At 34.5% G+C, this 21,362-nt stretch overlaps 1 protein-coding gene across 2 annotated transcripts in view; it reads right to left on the bottom strand.

The window, feature by feature from the left end:
• NEO1 (neogenin 1) overlaps positions 1 to 21,362 on the bottom strand; it is a gene marked incomplete at its 5' end in the record, with an annotated part of 241,706 nt that overhangs the window by 102,282 nt on the left and 118,062 nt on the right. For both annotated transcript variants that reach the window (XM_082861203.1, XM_082861204.1), the window contains 2 exons: positions 3,498 to 3,618; positions 4,990 to 5,144. In XM_082861203.1, the coding sequence (XP_082717329.1) occupies positions 3,498 to 3,618; positions 4,990 to 5,144 (276 nt within the window). The remainder of the gene's footprint in view (positions 1 to 3,497; positions 3,619 to 4,989; positions 5,145 to 21,362) is intronic.

Here is a 21,362-nt window from a genome sequence, read left to right as displayed (position 1 = left end):
AAAAATGCATTTTAAATGTTTTAATTAAGAAGTATGTTTGACATCCAACTCAGAGAAACAAAGAATAGAATGGTGGTTGCCACGGGGTTGACGGATGGGGGAAAAGGGGAGATGCTGGTCAAAGGGTACAAACTTCTAGTTTAAGAGTTATAAGTTCTAGGGATGTAATGTACAGCATGGTGGCTATAGTTAACAATTCTGTAGTGTATACTTGGAAGTTGTTATGAGAATAGAACTTTAATGTTCTCTCCATAACAACAAAATGGTAATTATGTGAGGTAAAGGATGTGTTAACTAACTTTATTGTGGTAAATATTTTGCAATATATACATTCATCATCACATTGTACACCCATTGTTCATCTTAAACTTATACAATGTTTTATATGTCAATTAGACCTCAATAAAGCTGGGGGAGGGGGAGGAAGTATGTTTGAGACATGCTCATTCTCAAATTCTATTTCCCAATTTGATTAGAAATACTGTTTCCTAGTGTTGTTGCACAGATGTTTTATATATTTTAACTATAATTATGAAATTTCATTTAATGTTCATAGGTGATAATTAACTTAAAAGCCATGCTGTCCAATTATATCACAGGCCAATTATGGCTGCTTGAAATTACCTTCTTGCAGCCAAGCACTAGCCAAAAGGCTGATGACCAGGATTTATAACTACACACTTCCAAGAAGAATCAGAAAATTCCCTCTACAAAAATAAGACTGTGTCAAAGATGCTCAAATACTTTCAGATTATTATTAAACAAGGCCGTGATCAATCTGATCCTGTTCTGACTTTACAGGCCTCCTTCCTACAGGAACAGATACTCTATTCTGTTTCCATACTGAGCCAGGTCCTCTTATTAACATCTGGAAATCTTATCATTTGAGGTCTATTACAAAGGAAACACTTTCCATGAAAAAACTTCCCTGTTGACACAGAATTCCTCTCTTCTGAATTGTATGCTGCCTTATTTATATTATAAAAATAACACTTATTATGGACTAGTATTAATGTCATACACATCTCTTACATCCCTTACAACATCATAAACCTCAGAAAGGCAGAGATCAGATCTTATAAACCGTTACAGTCTCTCTTTTAGTTTTCCCACATAAATATTTATCTTACAAATTAAAATAGCAAATTAATAATATGACATTTACTCTCCTTCCTAGAATCTGTGCATCCTTAATGCATCCCTGACAAGGTCACTAAAAATTTTCACCAGCTCACAAAACATCGTCTGTTTTTGAAAGGTTGTTTCAAAAAGAATAAAACACACATTATGACTATAATTATTATGCCATCCAAGCATTTTCAGAGGAAAGTCCGGTTAGGATTAGTTTAGCATCCTCCTAGCAAAGCCACCATTTATACTGTTAGTGTTAAATCTATAATGGTAATCACAAGCACAAATATACTGAAGTCCCTTTATTTAGTTCCATGGAAATAACCCTAGGAGAGCCATGACATGTACTAAGGAAAAACACTGCCACTAATAAAAAGAAATAAGCCTATCTACCTCACTTATTCTGTTAATGCCTTATTTGGGAATCATACTCAGGCATTTTGCCAAAATGGAAGTGATATGCTTCTACTATATCGTTTTCAATGTAAAGGGAAAGGTAAGATGACAGACAAACATAGGAAGAAAAAGAGCAATTCTACTATTTTACGCCCTTTTATGACAGTACTCTGAAATACATTCTCAAGAAATAGCATATAAAAATCCTACATGCTATTTTAGTGAAAAGCCAGAGTAGCTTTGCCCATTAGTTTCCCTGATCACAATGCAACTGGAACTTAAATTTGACTCAGACACCCAATGAGATGTCTAAAGCAGCCTCTTTTTCATGCATTCTTGAGAAACACACAAAATGAAAAATGCTTTCCCTGCTAAAACAAATAGTACACCCAACAGTTATCAATTTCATAAAAAACTGTCATCCAACAATTCAACTTCTAGTAATTTAGTATGAGAAAATAATCATATAAAGAAGTTCTGCATAGCCTCATTCATCATAGTAAAAAAACAGGGAACAGTTTAAATGCTAACCAATGGGGAATCATTTATATAAAACAAAGTGTATATTTACTATTCAACAATGAAAAATGTTGACACAGATGTATACTCACTGACATGGAAAGATGTTCACAGCATGCTGTTGCAAGAAAATAGGTTATAAAACCATATACACATCTGTGTGTGCTCATACGCAGTACTCCTAGATGGCAGGGTTTGAAGCATGTGCTTGTAATCAATTTATTGTCTTTCAGCTCCAAATTCATACTTTGCTGCCTGCTCTGCAAAAAGGAAGCTGGGCCCTTTACATATTTTTCCTTTGCTGACATGTGTTAAAACTTTATCAGTACAGTGTGCTGGTGAGTAGCTTCCCTCAATACCCCAACCCCACTGGTGGTTTTTTAGCAGAATACCTTCACTGAGACACCTCTTTGTGAACAGCTTTTGCCCAGCACAATAGACAGGAGGTTTTGAACAAGCTTCTATGGGATGGCAGCACAGCAACTTCTCCATCATCCATTAAACCATGGCCTCACCCTCTCTAACATGATTGGGATTAGCCCTGAGAGGGGCCTTCTCCTGAACATTCTCAGACCTACGGGATGGGGCTGCTCCTTATGTCTGCCATTCTTTTATATTCATTAGAATTCTCTTTACTCCTTACTAGCCAACCCCTTGCCACTCCAATCCCTGGTTACAGTTAATAATTTTTAATAAAGAATATTTAATTCTTTAGTTTTTGCTCAAATTACCGTGTGGTTTCCCCAGAACTGACCCTGACTGATGTGAGTTTTTTTTCCCTTCTTACTTTTCAATGTTGTCTGAATTTATAATAAGCATTTTTAAATTTTTTTTTGCGGTACACGGGCCTCTCACTGTTGTGGCCTCTCCCGTTGTGGACCACAGGCTCCGGACGCGCAGGCTCAGCGGCCATGGCTCAGGGGCCTAGCCGCTCCGCGGCACGTGGGATCTTCCCGGACCGGGGCACGAACCCGTGTCCCCTGCATTGGCAGGTGGACTCTCAACCACTGCGCCACCAGGGAAGCCCTCTAAGCATTTTTTGTGTGTGAAAATCAGAAAAGGCAAGTTTATTTTGGAAAAATTAAAGAAAAATTCACTACTAAATAAACATTAAGTAAAGTTTTTCTACTTTAATAGATCAAAAATATATTTGTAAGATTAAAATGACTGAAATCTGAAGAACATTCATTTGTGTAAGACTATAAATGTTCAGTTTTTCTTTTCTTAATACCAATTTCTTTTCAGTATTATCCAAAATTGTGTTTCTAGGTCATTTAAAAAAACAGAAATGATTTAGACTGCTATTTTTTTCTCTCTTAGTTATGCCATATATTAGCCTTTACAAACAGGTTATTAATCACTAGATATCCTGGAATGATAGCTCCTGTGATAGGTCCTAGTTCCTCAAACACAGTCAGCCTCTTTCATCTTACTATTTCAGCCCCTCTTACCATGTTCAAGGATTATCAGTTGGGCTCCAGCTTGTGCATTTCCAACATCATTTTCAGCAATGCACTGATAGAACCCTTCATCTGATTTCACCAGACCCAAAACTTGAAGATTATGTTCCTTCTGAGGAAGAAAAACATAAATAAAATTTTATGATTTAACTGATAAACATCAGTTCAAAATCTCAAGGATATGCTCTCTCTGGAGAGGAAAAACAAGTAAAATTGTATGATTCAGTTACTGAATATTATCTACCTATGAACTTGTTAACTCAATTTTATTGACAAGATACTGACTCAAGTGACTAGAAAAGGAAACACTGTCATTAACAATTACGAACTCAATCCTTATAGAAAGTCTTATCTGCAATGTATGCAAACTTACACCTTTGCTTGGAAAAATATCTGGCATGTAATACCATGTGACCATAGTGAGAGTCTGAATTTGTGAATTCAAGGCATTTTCTTAAGATTATCTCTAATATCAATAGTTCTAACAGATAAGTTAAATGAGGCCACATATATAAAAGCTTTTCTTAAACTATAAAGTACTAAATGAATGTCAACTATAGTTATTGTTATTGATATTTTAAAAAATAGTATGAAAATAATGATAAAAGAGGAAAAATGCTAATTTAACCATAACACGCTGCTTTTTAATTAGGGTTAAATACTTGTGAATTACTTTTTGTAACATATGAGATTACATACTTTAAAAATAGAAAATGTATTCCTATGAAGAATGAATTAGTTATATGAGAAATTTGTAATGAGACATTAAGTCTTGAACAACCATAATTACTTCTGATTATGTCTATGAATGTCAGGTATGCATCCTAAGATATGTCATTAATCTTTATTACTAAAACCTAGATAATTCTGTTAACAGGATGTTAGATAATGATAATAATGACAGTGGATAATATTTACTAAGCATTTCCTATATACATATAAAGTAAAAAGAAATAATGACTGAGTCTTCTTAAGTAGACTTAAGGCTACTTATTTACTTTTGCTTTACTTTTTAAAAGAATCTTTATGTTTATTTTCACAACAACTGTCCAACACGGGGCCACCCTTATTTTGAAGGGTCTGGGCATCAGTATAAGACAGACAGACTTCTGCTCCTTGAATAGAGAGCTATGAAGACAATTGGTACATGTGAATACACACACAGGATAATCATTACCCAGAAAGTGGTGGCGGCTGTGTTAAAGAGTGCTAGTACGTCCGAGGAGGACTGGACTGTTGGTCAGGAGATGTGGACTTCAGGCTGAGTTCAAACACTGACTTGCTCTGTGATCTTACATGAGCTACCAAAATATTTCTGGGCTCAGCTTTCTCATCAGTCAATGAAGAGATTATATTCTAAGCGAATTTTTCTATCTTCATCTTATATACACCATTTCATGTACTACAGATAACAGATCTCTTGGTGATTACATTTAAAGATATTTAAAGGTTTCCGAGATAAGTTTCTTTGAAAAATACTTACTACAATCTTAAAGTAATCACTTGGGATAACCATATCCCCATTCTTGACCCACTTCACAGTTGGAGTTGGCTTCCCAGTCACTTCACATTCAAATACAATATCCATAGATTCGTGAGCATATATATTAGTAGGCTGCTTCAGGAATTCAGGTTGAGCTTTAAAACAGAAAGAAAATTAAGGTATTAATAAAAATAAAAATAGGTAGCTATTTATATTTCAAGCAATTTTTAAAAATCATAGAATTAATAGGATTTTTAATTATTTGAGGCTTTCATATGTTTTTAGAAAAACATAACAAATACATATTTAAAATATATGTTAGGAACATGATATCTTTAAAAACTGATATTCTGGCATAATTAACTGGCAGAATAATTATAACAATAATTTCTGAGTTTCTCTGTTGAGAAATATTTACTAAGTTGACTGTTTTGAAGAAAATGAAAATAGGAAAGTTCTAAGCTGTCCAAAAATTGAATATTGAAGTCTATTTCCCTAAGATTTAAACCATTTTAGAAAAGCCATGATTACAATTCAAAAAGAGCTGAGAAGACTGACATTATCTTCCTTTTCAGTCAGCTTGATGAGTAACAAAAGAACCCAAAAAGTAATACAAATGTCACATTAGAGGCCTGAAATAGTTTACTCACAGAAACACACACACACTTCCATTAGTAACACCCTTCATTACATGCAATGGTTTTTAAGGGTGGGAGGTAGAGTGACAGAATCTTTGGGAAAAAGTTAAATGTATTTGAAAAAGCTTGATTATCCCATTGTCTCCCTTTCCCCTTAACCCAAAGTTGTAAATCACTGACTCAAATAGATTCAGTAAGACTTTGAATTTAAAGGGTAAAAGTAGATCATCTAGTCCAACTTCCTACCTAATGCCATAATTTCCTATTCCTGCTACATCCATGACAAGTGTCTTACAAATCCCTGTTTGAAGTTCCCAATGACAAGGAACTCCCTATATCACAATGAAGACGATAACAGCAGTTGTTTTTTTTTTAAACAGTTGAGTTAAAATGTGCTCAACCTGCTGGAATTTTGATTGGGACTGGGCTGAATCTGCGGCAATTTGACACCTTAACAATACGGAGTTTTTCCTTTCCATGCACATGGTTTCTCTCTCCATTTATTTAGACCTTTGGTTTCTCTCATCACTGTTTTATATATTTCAATATACAAATTTTGTTCTTACTTTATTAGCTGTATCCCTAAGTATTTTAAATTTCTTGGTGCTACTGTAAGTGGTACTTTTTTTTTTTTTTTTAGTTTCTAATTGTTCACTGCTAGTATCTAGAGATGAAACTGATTTATGCATATTAACCTTTTATCCTGTGGTCATGTTAAACTCATTCATTAGTTCTAGCAGCTTTTTATAAACAATTCTGGGATTATCTACGTAGACAACCATGTTGCCTGTGAATAGAGAGAGTTTTATTTCTTCCTTTCCAATCTTCTTTCTTTTTTCATTTTTTTAATCTATTGCACTGGCTAGAGGGGACAGGTCCTGGGAAGAAGTCCAGACTAGCTTTATAATTTGGGTAAATGAAGAGTAAGAGTATAGAGAGCAGGCAGAACCCCAGGTAAGCAGTAGAAGCCAAAGATGGCAAGAATGTAACACAGTGATGCAAGATCAAGAAAACATAAGTGTACAACTAGATGAAGTAAGGGAAATCTATTAGCAGTGAATTTAACTCTCTCTTTTCAAACATTGGTTAGTCATCTGTATTCTTTGGTGAATTATCTGTACACATACTCTGCTATTTTTTCAATTAGAGTGTTCACAATTTTCTTATCTATATGTAAGAGCTTTTCACATAATGCCAGTTATTAATTTATGGCCTCTCAGCTCCAAGTCCACTCTTCTTTGTAATGATGGATGTGGACCTTTGCCAGCTGATGCAATGTTAGACTTTGTGAACAGAGGACACTGGAGGGACATTGTAAGGCATGGCAGAAGAAAATGTTTATCTTTCAGGTTGGGGTGTGCTGTTCTTCTCGGCCCTACAGTGTGGCAGCTAGAAGGTATGTGGGAGAACCATTGGTGATCATCCTCCTGCAAGTTTCTCTGCTCAGTCTCTAGTAAGTTTCTCCAGTTTACTCTAGCAGGTAGCTTTCTGTGCAGGAGCTGTGACTGTTAGCATTCCATTAAACAGCATCCAATGTATCAGCTCTGACTCAAGGCACCCCGCTGGGGAACTTCCTGCTCATCATCAGTCAGGCCCATGGCATCCCAGCAGGCGGCTTTCCGCGCACCAGCTCAGGCCTGTGGCATCCAACAGGCGATCTCCTGTGGACCAGTTTGGCCCATGGGCTGTATTCTCTGGCAGTGACTACACTCTCTCCAAGGTCTGAATTGCAACCTTGAGTAAGGGTGCCCTCTTCCAAGTTTGTTCCTTTTTTTGGATTCTCTCCCTCGGCTCTTGAGGTAGTAGCTAATTCTTATATTTACTCTTTCTTTATTCTTTAGAATCCTACTTTATCCTATTTAGTAGTTAAAACACCTTTTATTAGTTAATAATTATTTATGTTTAATTCTCCTTGTTCAAATTCCTGGTGCAATTTCTGGCTCCTGACTGGACCCTGACTAATACAGTAAGATATTAATCCTTTCTCTTACATGCCAATATTTCTTCTCAGTTGTTTCTTTTGTCTTTTTAAATTTAGGATGCCTATTGTATCAAAGTTTTAAATCTGTATGTGGTAAAATTTATTAATCCTCTCTTTTTTTGGCATCTGTATTTTATTATTCTTACTCCAAAGGGTTTTCCTTGCTTCCATACTATAAAAATATTCACTTACTTTTTCTTCTAGTATGTCTATGAAACAATCTTGACTTCACTGAGTTAAGCATCCAGCTTTATATTTTTCTAAACAGCAACTCCAGTAGTCCCAATCAAAGTAACCGATTTGAAATAGTTTTAATATCTAAATCCTATATACTCTTAGGGGTTTATTTAGCATATTAAGTGGTTTCATTGACCTGTTTATTCCTGGGCCAGAACCACAAACTTAATGATTGTTACTATATAGTATTTTAAAATATTTGGCAGAACAAGTACTCTCCTAATTTATTCCTTTATTTCCTCAAAAATTTCCTAACATGTTCATTAAGATGTTTTTTCCCAGATGAATTTAGACTCATCTTTGCTTATGTTTCTCTGTTCCTTCTCAAAGAAAACAAACAAGTTGAAGATTTCTTTTTGTCCTTGAGAATATTCTACTAGGTATATATAGTTTAATTACTATTTTAAATTTATTTGGAACAGTAACTTTCACTTGGAATTTTAACTTTCTGTGTGGCTATACTACCAACTAGTTACACATATAGAGTCATTTGTTTCATTTTACTTCCCCTTTACAGCCATTTAAAATCTGCAAAAAAGGGTATATTCCAACAAGTCTTGCTTCTAACCCTGTTTTCTCTACCCTTTTCCCTCCCTTCTCCTATAGGTAACCATTAATTTTTTTTGAATGATTTACCTTTCATTTAAAAAATTATAAGCAAACAAACACAATTTGTACCCACACCTCATCTTCAGATTAGTTATGTACTAAACAATTTTTTCTACCTTCAAAGCCTTCAATCTTAACCACTATGGTACCATGTTTCTGAGGAACTGACATATCCCCCTTAAGTCTAAGGGACTGAGGCGCACCCTGAAGCAGAGTATGTAATTCTGGAAAACAGCAAAATTCTCTTCAAAAGAAAATCCAATTGATATAATTTTAGTATGCATTTTCAGTAAACAGACTTTCAAAGACTATCAGAAAAAAATCATCACAAACAATGTTCAATTCATCATTTACTTTTCCCTTTCATGAATTATAAAATAATGCCTTTAAAATGTTCTCCAGATTTTAACCTCTCTGTAGATAGTATTCACACCAATTAAACATAATGTAAGAGCAGATGTTTGTGGTTGGGAAGTTAAATTGATAACCAGAGAGCAAATGAGTCAATTACCATAAGAAAATAAGCATCGTAATGGAAGATTATGCATTTTGTTACCAAAGAGATAATTAAGCTTCAAATTCTCTTTGACAGCTCCCTATCCCTTCTAATGCCATCATCATTACAAGAACAATTTTAATTGCTAAATGCACAAGTAGAACTTAATACTAAAACATATTACACTTGCAAAATTCCCTTACTGGAAATATCACTTAATTCCATAACTATTATATAATGATGGAAATTGCCACTCAATTCAAACAGAAAACAATACAGGGCCAACACCAAAGTTTCAAGGTTACTTTATTATGCTGTTATTTAGAAGATTATAACCAGTTGTTTACATTAGCTCTGAAATGTTGGAGTTCCTATTGTTTGATTTTAAAGGTTTAGACACTGAAATTCTTAAAAAGCACTTTACGCAGAGAAATAAAGCAACTTTGTCCATTTTATGTTAAACTGCACACTGCACACTTGCTGTTCTTAAGCTTCTTTTCAATAATTCACAAAATTACATGTAAGTCCTTAAAAAAAATCCCAACAAATAAAACCCAAGCATTTTAAAGTCTGAAATCCCCTCAGGGATGTTGTCTGACAGTCTAATCACAAGTCTGCTGTAAGTACTGGCTCAACTAACAAAAATACATTAGAACCCTCCAATACTTCTTGAGAAAGCTTCTTGTTCCAAAGAAGATGAAAGTTGTCCTTAATCTCCAGATGAAACAGGTGAAATCAATTATGAAGCAACATTATGACAGAATTGCCACACGACCTTGAAATTACATTTCTATCCTATCCCTGTACCTCCACGTCCAGTTGCACTGCATTTCCTTACCCCTACCTCTCAACTTAGCTAACAGGTACTCATCCTTCAGATCTCTAAAAACAATCCCTTAAAGAAGCTTTTCCTGATCCATAGCCGCCCCCCGTTTTCCTCCCCAGTCCTAGGCCATCACTGCCCTATTTACCATTGAAACCCCAGTGGCCTAAACCATAATAGGTGTTCAATGCATATTTGTTAAAATCAATGGTTACTTGAATTCTAAAAATTCCATTAATCGGCACTATCAGAAAATTAGATGTTGAGAATAAGAATTTTTTCAAGGGGCTTCCCTGGTGGGGCAGTGGTTGACAATCTGCCTGCTAATGCAGGGGACACGGGTTCGAGCCCTGGTCTGGGAAGATCCCACATGCCGTGGAGCAACTGGGCCCGTGAGCCACAACTACTGAGCCTGCACGTCTGGAGCCTGTGCTCCGCAACAAGAGAGGCCCGCGCACCACAATGAAGAGTGGCCCCCGCTTGCCACAACTAGAGAAAGCCCTCGCACAGAAACGAAGACCCAACACAGCCAAAAATAAAAATAAATAAATAAATAAGAATTTTTTCAAGGACTCTCAAGCTTCTCAAGGATTTAATGTTTTATACCACTGCTTCTCCAATAGGAATTCATACATCTAATCTTTGCTGTGAATTTTCTGCATAAGTTTTAAAATGTGCTTTTAAAAGTTTATAATATAAAATCTTAATAATCATATAACTTCAGCACTCACATTTATGTTTATAAGTTGGCTTTTGTGACTGTAGAATTTAATCCTAGTGCAATGTTTCTCAAAATTAGGGTCTCAGGGTCCTTAAAGCTCTTAAATTTGACAAACAGCTCTACACATGGTTTTTTGGTGAAGAATTCACAAAAATCTTTATTAAGTATAGGTTCCCCTTCCCTGACAAGCCTGAACATACTTATTCTTTGTATGATATCCCACTATTATCATGATGAACATTAATTGTGTGCCACATTTACACAGAGAAGGTATGAAGGCCTCATGGTTGATTATTTTCACTTAGTATTATACATACATTAGATATGCTCCCTAAATAGCTAAACTCAATTTGTAAGCCCTCTGCTTTTCAGCATTGTAGGAGCATACAAATGACTTAAGGAGGTTCATAGACTATTTGCAGAGATATGCAAAGATACTTAGAAAAATGTTGGTTGTTGGGTTTCACCACACATGTTTGAGAATTCCAAAAGATAAGGCCGTATAATCATCATCTTGACAAGTTCTCCCAGATTATTCTATCATGCTAAGGTGTGAGAACCGTGCATTAGGGGGTCACTAAAGGAGACTACTGTATACATCATCACCTTTTTATATACACAGAGAACTCCCCAATTCTTGTGCCTTCCAGGACCACAGAATTCATTTGTTTGCTCAATTATTAAACAAATATGTAATAAGCAACTACTAAGCTACAAAGATGTTTTACTGGATGCTGTGAGGGAGAGAGATAATAAAGACATGTATTTAATGAACTGTAAAGTAAGATAGAAAGGTATGATATTTTAAGAGAAGACGACAGTTACATAGATGTGAATTCAAAAGGAAGAGATATAATTAGCTATTGATGCATAGAGGGATCTACAGAAAACTGGTTCAGTAGTTATCTCACAGGAGGGTAACTAGGAAACTGGCAAATAAGGATAGTGAGTTGTTACCATATACTTTTTCCCTCAACTTTAAAAACTGTGGTAAAATACACATAAGATAAAATTTAGTATCCTAACCATTTTTAAGTGCACAACTCAGTGGTATTAAGTACATTCATATTTTGGGGCAACCATCACCACAATCCATCTTCAGAACTCTTTTCATCTTGTAAAACTGAACCTCTATACCTATTAAACAGTAACACCCCACTCACCGGCCTCCCTCTAATCCCTGGCAACCACCATTCTACCTCCTGTCTCTATGATTTGACTACTCTAAGTACCTCATATAAGTGGACTCATATGGTATTTGTCTTTTTGTGACAGGCTTATTTCACTTAGCACAATGTCCTCAAGGTTCATCTATGTCATAGCATGTATCAGAATTTCCTTCCTTTATAAGGCTAATTATATTCCATTGTACGTACATACCATGTTTTGCTTGTTCATTTCTCTGTCAATGAACCCTTGGATTTTTTCTAATGTTTTAGCTATTGTGGATAATGCTGCTGTGAACATGAGTGTACGATTACCTCCTAGAGATACTGCTTTCAATTCTTTTGAGTATGCCAGAGGTAGAACTGCTGGATCATATGGTAATTCTATTTTTAATTTATTGAGGAAATACCATACTGTTTTCCAAAGTGGCTATACATTCCCACCAACAGTGCACAGGCGTTTCAATTCCTCCATATCCTCACCAACACTTGTTATTTTCTGGTTCTTTGTTAGTAGCCATCCTAATGGGTGTGAGGTGGTATTTCATCGTATCATTATGCTTTTGTACCATTTGACCTTTTGCATGTTCATGGATTGTCTATTTAGAAATTTTTACTGACTACTGGATGATTTAGATTTGTCTGCTCCCAACTACTCCTTAGTATTCTTTCACTTGGTTCTTTCTGTTAGCTTTTGCTTTCTTTTCTCCATCTTCCTTGTTATAATTTTGAATAAGTATTCAGTACAAAAGGTATAAAGAATACAGGAAACATAAAATCCTCCCCTTTATCAAGCCCAATACCACTACCCTCCTTAGAGATAAACACTACTAATATTTTTGGTGTGTGAGTCTTGCAAATTTTTTTTATGTATTTCAAACACACTACACACATACACACATTTTAAAGATATAGAATGGATCAGCCAATAAATACTTTTCTGCAACTTACGTTTCTCTCTTAGTAATCTTACATATCAGTATATATGGCCACCTCTCTTTTGATAGCAGCATAGTGATCCAGAGTCTGACTATATCACAGTTTATTGAACCACTCTCCTGCTAATGGACATTTAAGGTTGCTTTTAATTTTTCTATTACAGGTAATGCTGTAATTTGCATCTTTGCATATAGATCTTTGTACACATGTGTAAGAGTTTCAGAAGAATAGAATTTTAGAGGGAATAGCTAGTCAAGGTGATTTCATATTTAAAAATTTTGTAAATATTACCAAAGGCTGTACAAGTTTTATGTTCCCATCAAAGAATCAGTATCAATAAGACTATTTACCATTCTACTGGAGGTCATAGCTAGTGCAATTAAGAAAAAGAAAAATACAAATATAGGGGTGGAGCTGGAGAAATTCCTGTTCCCTCACACAAGCACACCATGGCAATGACTGTCTACTAGAATACTCAAGAAATCTTTCATGGAAAAATTCCAGTGTGCATTGTCATACTATTTGTAATCAAGGGGAAACTTCAATGATTTAATCAACTGGATAATAATTAAACTATGGTACACCTAGCTGAAGGATATGTTATAGTCTTCCTATTCAAAGTGTAGGAACAACAGCACTGGCATCATCTGGGAGCTTGTTAGAAACACAGTCTCTATCCCCCACCCTAAACCCTCTGATTCAGTATCAGCATTTTTACAAGATCTCTAGTTGACTCACTGCATGTGAAAAGTTTAATAAATAAGCACTGCTTTGAGCATTTAAATACTGATGTAGTCTACATGTACAAACATGGAACAATCTAAAGATTAAAAAGTCAAAAAGCAACTTGCAACACAGATGGGATGATCCTATTTGTTAACAAAAAATATATTTCTACAAGTACACATACGTAAATGCTTTTTAAAGACATCTAGAAGTATATACAGTAAAATGATGACAGTGGTTACTTCTGAGGAAAGGGGTAGGGATGAGGAAGGGGCAATGAAGGAGATTTACTTTGCTAACATGGTTTGATTATTTGATAATGGTATTGTATTACTTATAAAATTTAAAAAGGAAAAATAAAAGCCAAAACAATGAACTGAAAAGCTATTAGAACTGAATATAAATTTTTTAAACTAACAGTATAAATGATTAACATATTTTTCTCTGTCATTCATATTCTCATACAATACATACGTACAAATTTTAAAATATAATTCACAATAACAACAAAAACAATTAAATAGATATGCACCTAACAAGGAAAGTATAAAACCTTTAAGACGGAAACTATAAAACTTTACTAAAGGACATAAAAGAAAGTATAAAAGAATGGAGCCACAAATATAGACCCAGGCATGTAAGAAATTCTCATGACAGAAGTGACACATTAAATCAGGGGGAAAAGATGCCTAACTCAGTAAATAATCCTAGAAACGATGAAGCTATTTGGAAAAGAATAATGCTGGATTCATGCCTTACTCCTTATGCCAAAATAAAGCTCATATCTATCAAAGATTTAATGGTTAAAAACAGACCCATAAAAGCACTAGAAGAAAATATGAGATTTTTAAAAATAATCTTGGAAGGAGGCCTAAATATGACACAAACCAAGAAGCCGTAAAAGATAAACATACTGTGCTACATAAAAAGTTTAAATTGTGCATGATTAAAAACTATCATTAAGTAAAAAGACGGGGGGGAAGGGTACACAGAGGTCTAACTTCTTTAAAATATAAAAGTTCTAATAAAGTAAAAAAACACAATCCAGTTAAAAAATGAGAAAAAGATATGAATGTACAGTGCATAATAAATACACTTCGAAATATGTGAAAGGATACTAAACATCACTCGTGTAAAAATATGCAAATAAAAATGTCAAGATACTCTTTTTTACCTCTTAGGTTGACAAGAGTAGGAGAAATGGACATTCTCATATATCTTGGTATTAACACAAACTGATACAATCTTTCTTGGGTAATCAGTATCTATAAAGTATAGATATATGAAGTATAGTAAAGCAAAATCTAAGTTACATATACTCTTTATAATCCAGCATTTCCCTTTGAGAGATTCATCTAACAGATAGACTCACACATTCACATAGACATGACGGTATTACCTGCTCACTGTTTGAAGTAGCAAAAGACTAGAACCACTAAAGAATAAGCTATTTTAACCACAATCCATTAAGACATCACTGTTTTTTCCATTTTTACTTCCCTTCATGTTGGGTAACAGTGGAGTGGCTGAAGGCATCTCTGAACTCAAGACAAGCCATGAGGAAACTGAACTACATATACCTTTAGTTGCTTTAGTGGGATGATGTATTTATGTGATTTGCCAAAGCATCCATGTATACTTAAGCTGTCTCAGTATAGAATGGATTCTGAAATATTCCTTCTGACCACTGTACCAACATGACCCAACAGAGACACAAAGGTGCAGAGTCATATTCATGTCACCACAGCCTAAACACTGGAGCAAAAAGACCAAATTAACTTTCTATTCTCATAGAAAATGACCTTAAAAATCACTGTCATATGAGGAGACAATCAAATAAAATGCAGCCAAAACAAATATTACATGTCAAAAGTCAAAAAGAAATGTGATTTTTCTGGAATTTTGTGTTGTTTGCAGTGATTATTAGTTTTTTAAAAAACTTAATTTGTTGTGGTTAATTTTCTCATTGTAAATAACTACTCTATTCATTTTCTTACACAAGGCTTCCAAAATAATTTTCACTCTAGGCCCCAGAAAAGCTGCATCTGCTCCTGATGACAATAATATTCTCTGACCGCTTGTTGTACCTAATGTCATTTCTGCACATATTTTTGCTTGACTAGGAACAGAATATCTCTAGAGGGATATAAAAGAAATTAATGGTAGTGGTTGCTTCTGTGGAGGGGGGGCTAGGACATAGGGTTATATTTCATTTTATATATATATATATATATATATATATATATATATTATCCTCTGCATATACTACCTATTAAAAATCTTTAGCTAAAAATAATAAAAGTGGAGAGACATATATACACCTGGCTGGGCAGATTTGATTTTGTAAAAAGGTCAATTATAATTCTTTTGAAGTTAATCTATAAATTCAATGAAATGCCATTTAATATCCCAAGAAAAATTTTAAGAAAATTTGACAAGCTGATTTCACAGTCTATTTAAAAAATGTGAGACTCTATATGTATAAAACAGAAACAGACTCACAGACATAGAAAACAAACTTAACAAAGGGGAAAGGGGGGCGGGAGGGATAAATTAGCAGTTTGAGATTAACAGATACAAACTACTATATGTAAAATAGATAAACAACAAGGATTTACTGGATAACACAGGTAACTATATTCAATATCTTCTAATAACCTATAATGGAAAATAATCTGAAAAAATATATATATAACCAAATCACTTTGCTGTATACCTGAAACTAACACAACATCATAAATCAACTATATTTCGGTCAAAAATTTTGCAAAAACATTTTCATAAAGAGCAATGAGGGACTCTTAACAAAATATCAAAACTAACTCAAATGGTACAGTCTTGATGTAGGAACAGACAAACTGATCGACAAAATAGAGTCTAGCAATAAGACCCATAATTTTGGAAACTGGGATTATACAGAGGTGATATTTCAAATAACTGTAGGGCAAGAATAGTGTTGGGGTAACAATCCATTTGGGAAAATACAGAGTTTGATCTCCAGTTATTACCATATATTTTAAAAACTCCAGATGGACCAAAGATCAAAAAGTAAAAATAAACTACAAAAGTATTAGAAGAAAATGGGAAAGAATATTTTTAATTAGGGGGAGGGGGAATTGTGCAGCCTAAACAAGATCCAATTCCAAAAGGAAAAATCCCAACATAAGTGACTACATAGAAATGAAAATTTTCTGTATGATAAAATACACCTTAAAATTAAATGTAAGGGCTTCCCTGGTGGCGCAGTGGTTGAGAGTCTGCCTGCCGATGCAGGGAACACGGGTTTGTGCCCCGGTCTGGGAAGATCCCACATGCCACGGAGCGGCTAGGCCTGTGAGCCATGGCCGCTGAGCCTGCGCGTCTGGAGCCTGTGCTCCACAACGGGAGAGGCCGCAATAGTGAGAGGCCCGCGTACCGCAAAAAGAAAAAAAAAAATTAAATGTAAATTATAAGAATGTTCATAACAGCTTTACTTTAAGTAGCCAAAATCTGGAAACAACCCAAATGTCCATCAAAGGTGAATGAACAACTGTGATATATTTATACAACAGAATACTACTCAGCAAAAAAAAAGGAACTAGTGATACACGCAACAGTGTGGCTGAATCTCAAGTATGTTGAATGAAACAAGATAAAAAAAAAAGCACATACTTGTGTAATTCCATGTATATAAAACTTCAGAAAATGCAAACTCATCTACAGTGACTGAATGCAGATTTGTGGCTACTTGGAGATAAGGAGTGTGAAGGGCAGGTGGGAGGGATTACTAAGAAGCATTAGACAAACTTTGGGAATGATGAATATGTTAATTATATTGACTGTGGTGATATTTTCATGTGTGTAAACATATACAATTTATCAAACTGTACACTTTAAATATATTAAGTGCACTGTACTGTATCAATTAATTACCTCAATAAAGCTGTTAAAAAATATGTGAAATATCTGAATAAATTATTTGCAATTCATCTGTCAAAGAATATTTAGAATACATAAACAATTCTACAAGTCAATAGAAGACAACTCAAAAATTGTCCAGTAAGAACAAAGAAAATAAAAGTCAACAAAAATCTGAAAAGATGTCCAACCCCCCCGTGAATTAAAAAGCAAAATAAGATCTCTTTTTTCCTATCCCATTTGCACAGACTAAAAAACCTGATGACACCAACACAGGGGAAATTATGGGGAAACCAGTATTTCCACACTACTGGTAAGTAAATAAAGTGATACCACCTATTGGAAGGGCAACCTAGCAAGATATATCAATATTTAAAACATTAATACCTTTGACTTTAGCAACAGTAGTCCTAGAAATTATCATAAAAAGGTAAGTGTACAAATGTATATGTATAAGGATGTTCATAAAAGTGTTATTTATAGTAGTAAAACAGTAGAAACCACCTACATTACTTATTAGGGGTCTGGATAAAGAAATGAAAACATGGAATACTATATAGCAGGGGTCAGCAAATTAAGGGCCATTTTCACAAATGAAGTTTTTTTGGAACACAGTCATGCTTATTTGTTTCGGTACAGTCTACAGCTGCTTTTCTGCTGCAATGGCAGAACTGAGTAGTTGTGACAGAGGCTCTAAGGCCCACAAGACTAAAAATCTGGTCCTTAAAAAAAGTTTGCTGACTCTGCTATAATTCCACTATATATAATATAGATTTGTATGTCCTGACACCGAGATGTGACCACGATACCCAATAGAAAAGACACAGAAAAAAAAAACAGAATGAATGGTATTACTTCATTTTTTAAGAAACCATGAATTTGTTCATGAAATAGTTAGAAATATATAAACTAAAAGGTTAACAGCAATGCTATTTGTGGGTGATGACATTATAGGTGACTTTAATTTTTCTTCTTTCCAGATTTCTTTTGATTTTGTAGAGGGAATATAAAATATCAATTATTCTTATAATCTAAAAAAGCAATAAAATTATTTTTGTAGTATCAATTTACAGCTGGAGAAATAATTTTGTAATCTTATTATGAAAACCTTGAACGAATACAGTTCCCTGAATAATGACTGTTATTATTATAAAAACTAGTAAATGATTGTTAAGCTTCTTCTGAACTAATTCCTCATTTCCAAAGATGAAAAGCTTGTTCTTAAACATGTTCTTTATTTATCAAACTGTTACTGACATATTTATTTTTCACTCCTTACCACTCATGAAAATTCTCCAAATTGGCCTAGCAGAGAAAGATCTCTGTATACTTTTTCCAAATGCAAATTAAAGTATATATGCTTGAAAATTCCGCAGAGCAGCTGAAAATGAGCATTTTAACTCTTAGGAGAAGTTCAATAAATCCCTGAATTTGCTGCTCAATACAAGCTCCAGCAGTTCAATACAAAGCAGAATATTTATTTTTCAAACTGTTCACCCACTGGTAAGCCAAGGGCAGCCCAATAGTCATAGTCAATTTGGGTGCAGGCATTGAACAAGTACATTGTCCATACAAGGTAAAAACAATAACTTCAATATTTAAAACGTTAATACTTTGGACTTTAGCAACAGTAGTCCTAGAAATTAACATAAAAAGGTAACTAAGGAAGTTATATACTAGCACATACTGATGTCTTTCCATCAGTAATGTGCCAGCAATTCTCAACAATGTCAGTGATTAGATACTCCTCCCAATCAGAGAGGACTACTCCCACCCCTTTGTCAGCTGACTTATCAATGTTTCATGAAATCAATTTTTTAAAATATAGAACAGGAAAAGGCAGGATGGAGTGGATTAAGAAACAGTGCACTTCCCATAGTATGGGTAAATATTGCTCTGTAAAACTTATTTCAGAGACAGACATATATATGTGTATTAGATTGTCGCATAAAATTATTTCTTTCTATTTATAGTAGTTAAAAATGTTTTAAAACCACTGGGAGAGAATAAAGACCCTTATGAACTGGTAAACAGTGATTAAAGTGTTCAGATTAAAGAATACTAGACCAGGAATCAGAAGTTCTGGGCTTTGCCTTCAAATGTGTTTTGTGATTTTAGGGAAATTACTTTTCCTTAAAAGGATATAAGAAATACGTATGTAAAAACACCTTGTTTGTTAGTACAAAAGATATTTAAGGAATATTCCAGGTAGATCCATGTAACATAAATGTGATAAAGTATACAGACTACACTTTGTAAATAAAAGTTGGTTGATGATATTTCTACTATAATAAAATTTCTTGGCAAATCAAAATGGCTCATAATTCCACTGCTGTCACTGTTCCATTTTTTTTTTAAATGCATGAGCCAACTATTTGCAGCATGCCAAGGAAAAAATTTAAGAGGAAAATATAATTTGGGGACTTTCAGAAGCTTTATCAATCAGTAGATTAGTAACAATACCTCTAAAGAGTTTTAGAAGAGAAAAGGGAACTAAAATCTGTTGAGTATCAGCTATGAGTCAGGTATTGTAACATGTACTTTATTAAATCTCTTTAAAGTCTCAAAATGTAAGGCATATATATGTAAAGTATAATTCTGTTACACAATCACTGAAAATCAACCATTATGTTGCTACTAAAAAGGGCTGAAGATAACAACTCTGACAGTTTGCTTACATATTATTTTCTCACTTTAACACACTAGTGTGATATGGTCTAGATTCTATAGTTTTCTTTGACTGGACCTCAGGGCCAATGAATCACAAATAATTTACCTACAAGCATGAAAAGCCAAAATTCCCCCAGGGTTTTGGCAAAAAGGTGTTTTACCACTGCCAATGCAATGACTAGATTTTGTAATTAGATTTTTTTAAAAACCTTGTAATTAGATGAAGACTAATATACTAAGCAAATTTAATTATTTACTCTAGGTACAGATATTATCAAAGAGCAATATATGAAAGCAAACATATTTGGGATCAATTTGTAAATTACTGACATTTCATAGCACATTTGACATTATTCCTTTGTTACTTCAAGAGAAATTCAAATAGCTATCCTGAGAAAAATTTCAAATCCAAAAATAATAAAAGTAGAAGTGATGGAGAGCTAAGATTCAACTATTTCTAAAGACATGTAAACCAAAGGCCTGAAATTATAGCAGTGTTTTAATTTTCCTATTGGCCATTTCTTTCAGGTACCAATAAATGGACAATTCTCTAACACAACACTTTAAGAATTCTCTTTAAGATGACTGACAAACCCATGTACCATCTACAGAGAAAATCTATGTTTAGAAAATCTAGAAAACAACCTCACAAAGGAAGATACAGGAATGACCAATAAGCAGATGGTAAAGTATTCAACATCATTAATCACCAGGGTAATGCAGATTAAAACTATAGAGAGATACCACTACATAGTCACCAGGATGACTGCAATTAAAGAGACTGACAACACCAAATGCTGGCCAGGATGTGGAGCAAAGGGAACTCACATACATTGTTTGTAGGAATAAACCAACCACTTTGGGAAAAGGTCTGGTATAATACTCAGAAATACTACTCAGCAATAAAAAGGAATAGACTGCTAATTATGCAACACCATGGATGAATTTAAAATACGTTATGCTTTGTGAAAGAATCCTTACATAAACAAGTATAGATGACATGACCACGTTTATATGAAGCTTTAGAAGAGGCAAAACTAATACACAGTGGGAAAACACCAGAAGAGTAGATGGCTCTGGGGTAGTAAGGACAGGATTTGCTGGGGAGGGAACTTTCTGCAGTGATGGTACTAGTCTGTATCTTGATAGGGGTTTTGGTGTATAGTTAACGCATATTGTTGAAACACTATGGTCAGGCCACCTAAGATGGCTGCTCTCTTGCTCTCTATACATCCCCTGCACTACCAGTGCCTGCTTCACCTACAGCCTACTCACATGACTGACCTTCCTGCATACTTGCCCTAGGCCCCAGCTACCGATGTTCTAGCTTTACAACAGAACTCTCTACTCTGGGGCCAGTGAGGGGTGTGCCCCGCTGCTGGTTTCCCTGGTAACTGATGAGCCAATCTGACATCAATTCCCCCTAAAACTGGTAGTCTCCCTATCCCCCACCCCACACCCTCTGCCCTG

Source organism: Leucopleurus acutus (assembly GCF_964270905.1).
Source record: "Leucopleurus acutus genome assembly, chromosome: 1".
Classification (NCBI taxonomy): Eukaryota; Metazoa; Chordata; class Mammalia; order Artiodactyla; family Delphinidae; genus Leucopleurus; species Leucopleurus acutus.
Note: the sequence above shows the minus strand (reverse complement) of the source record. Positions and strands in the feature narration are given on the sequence as shown.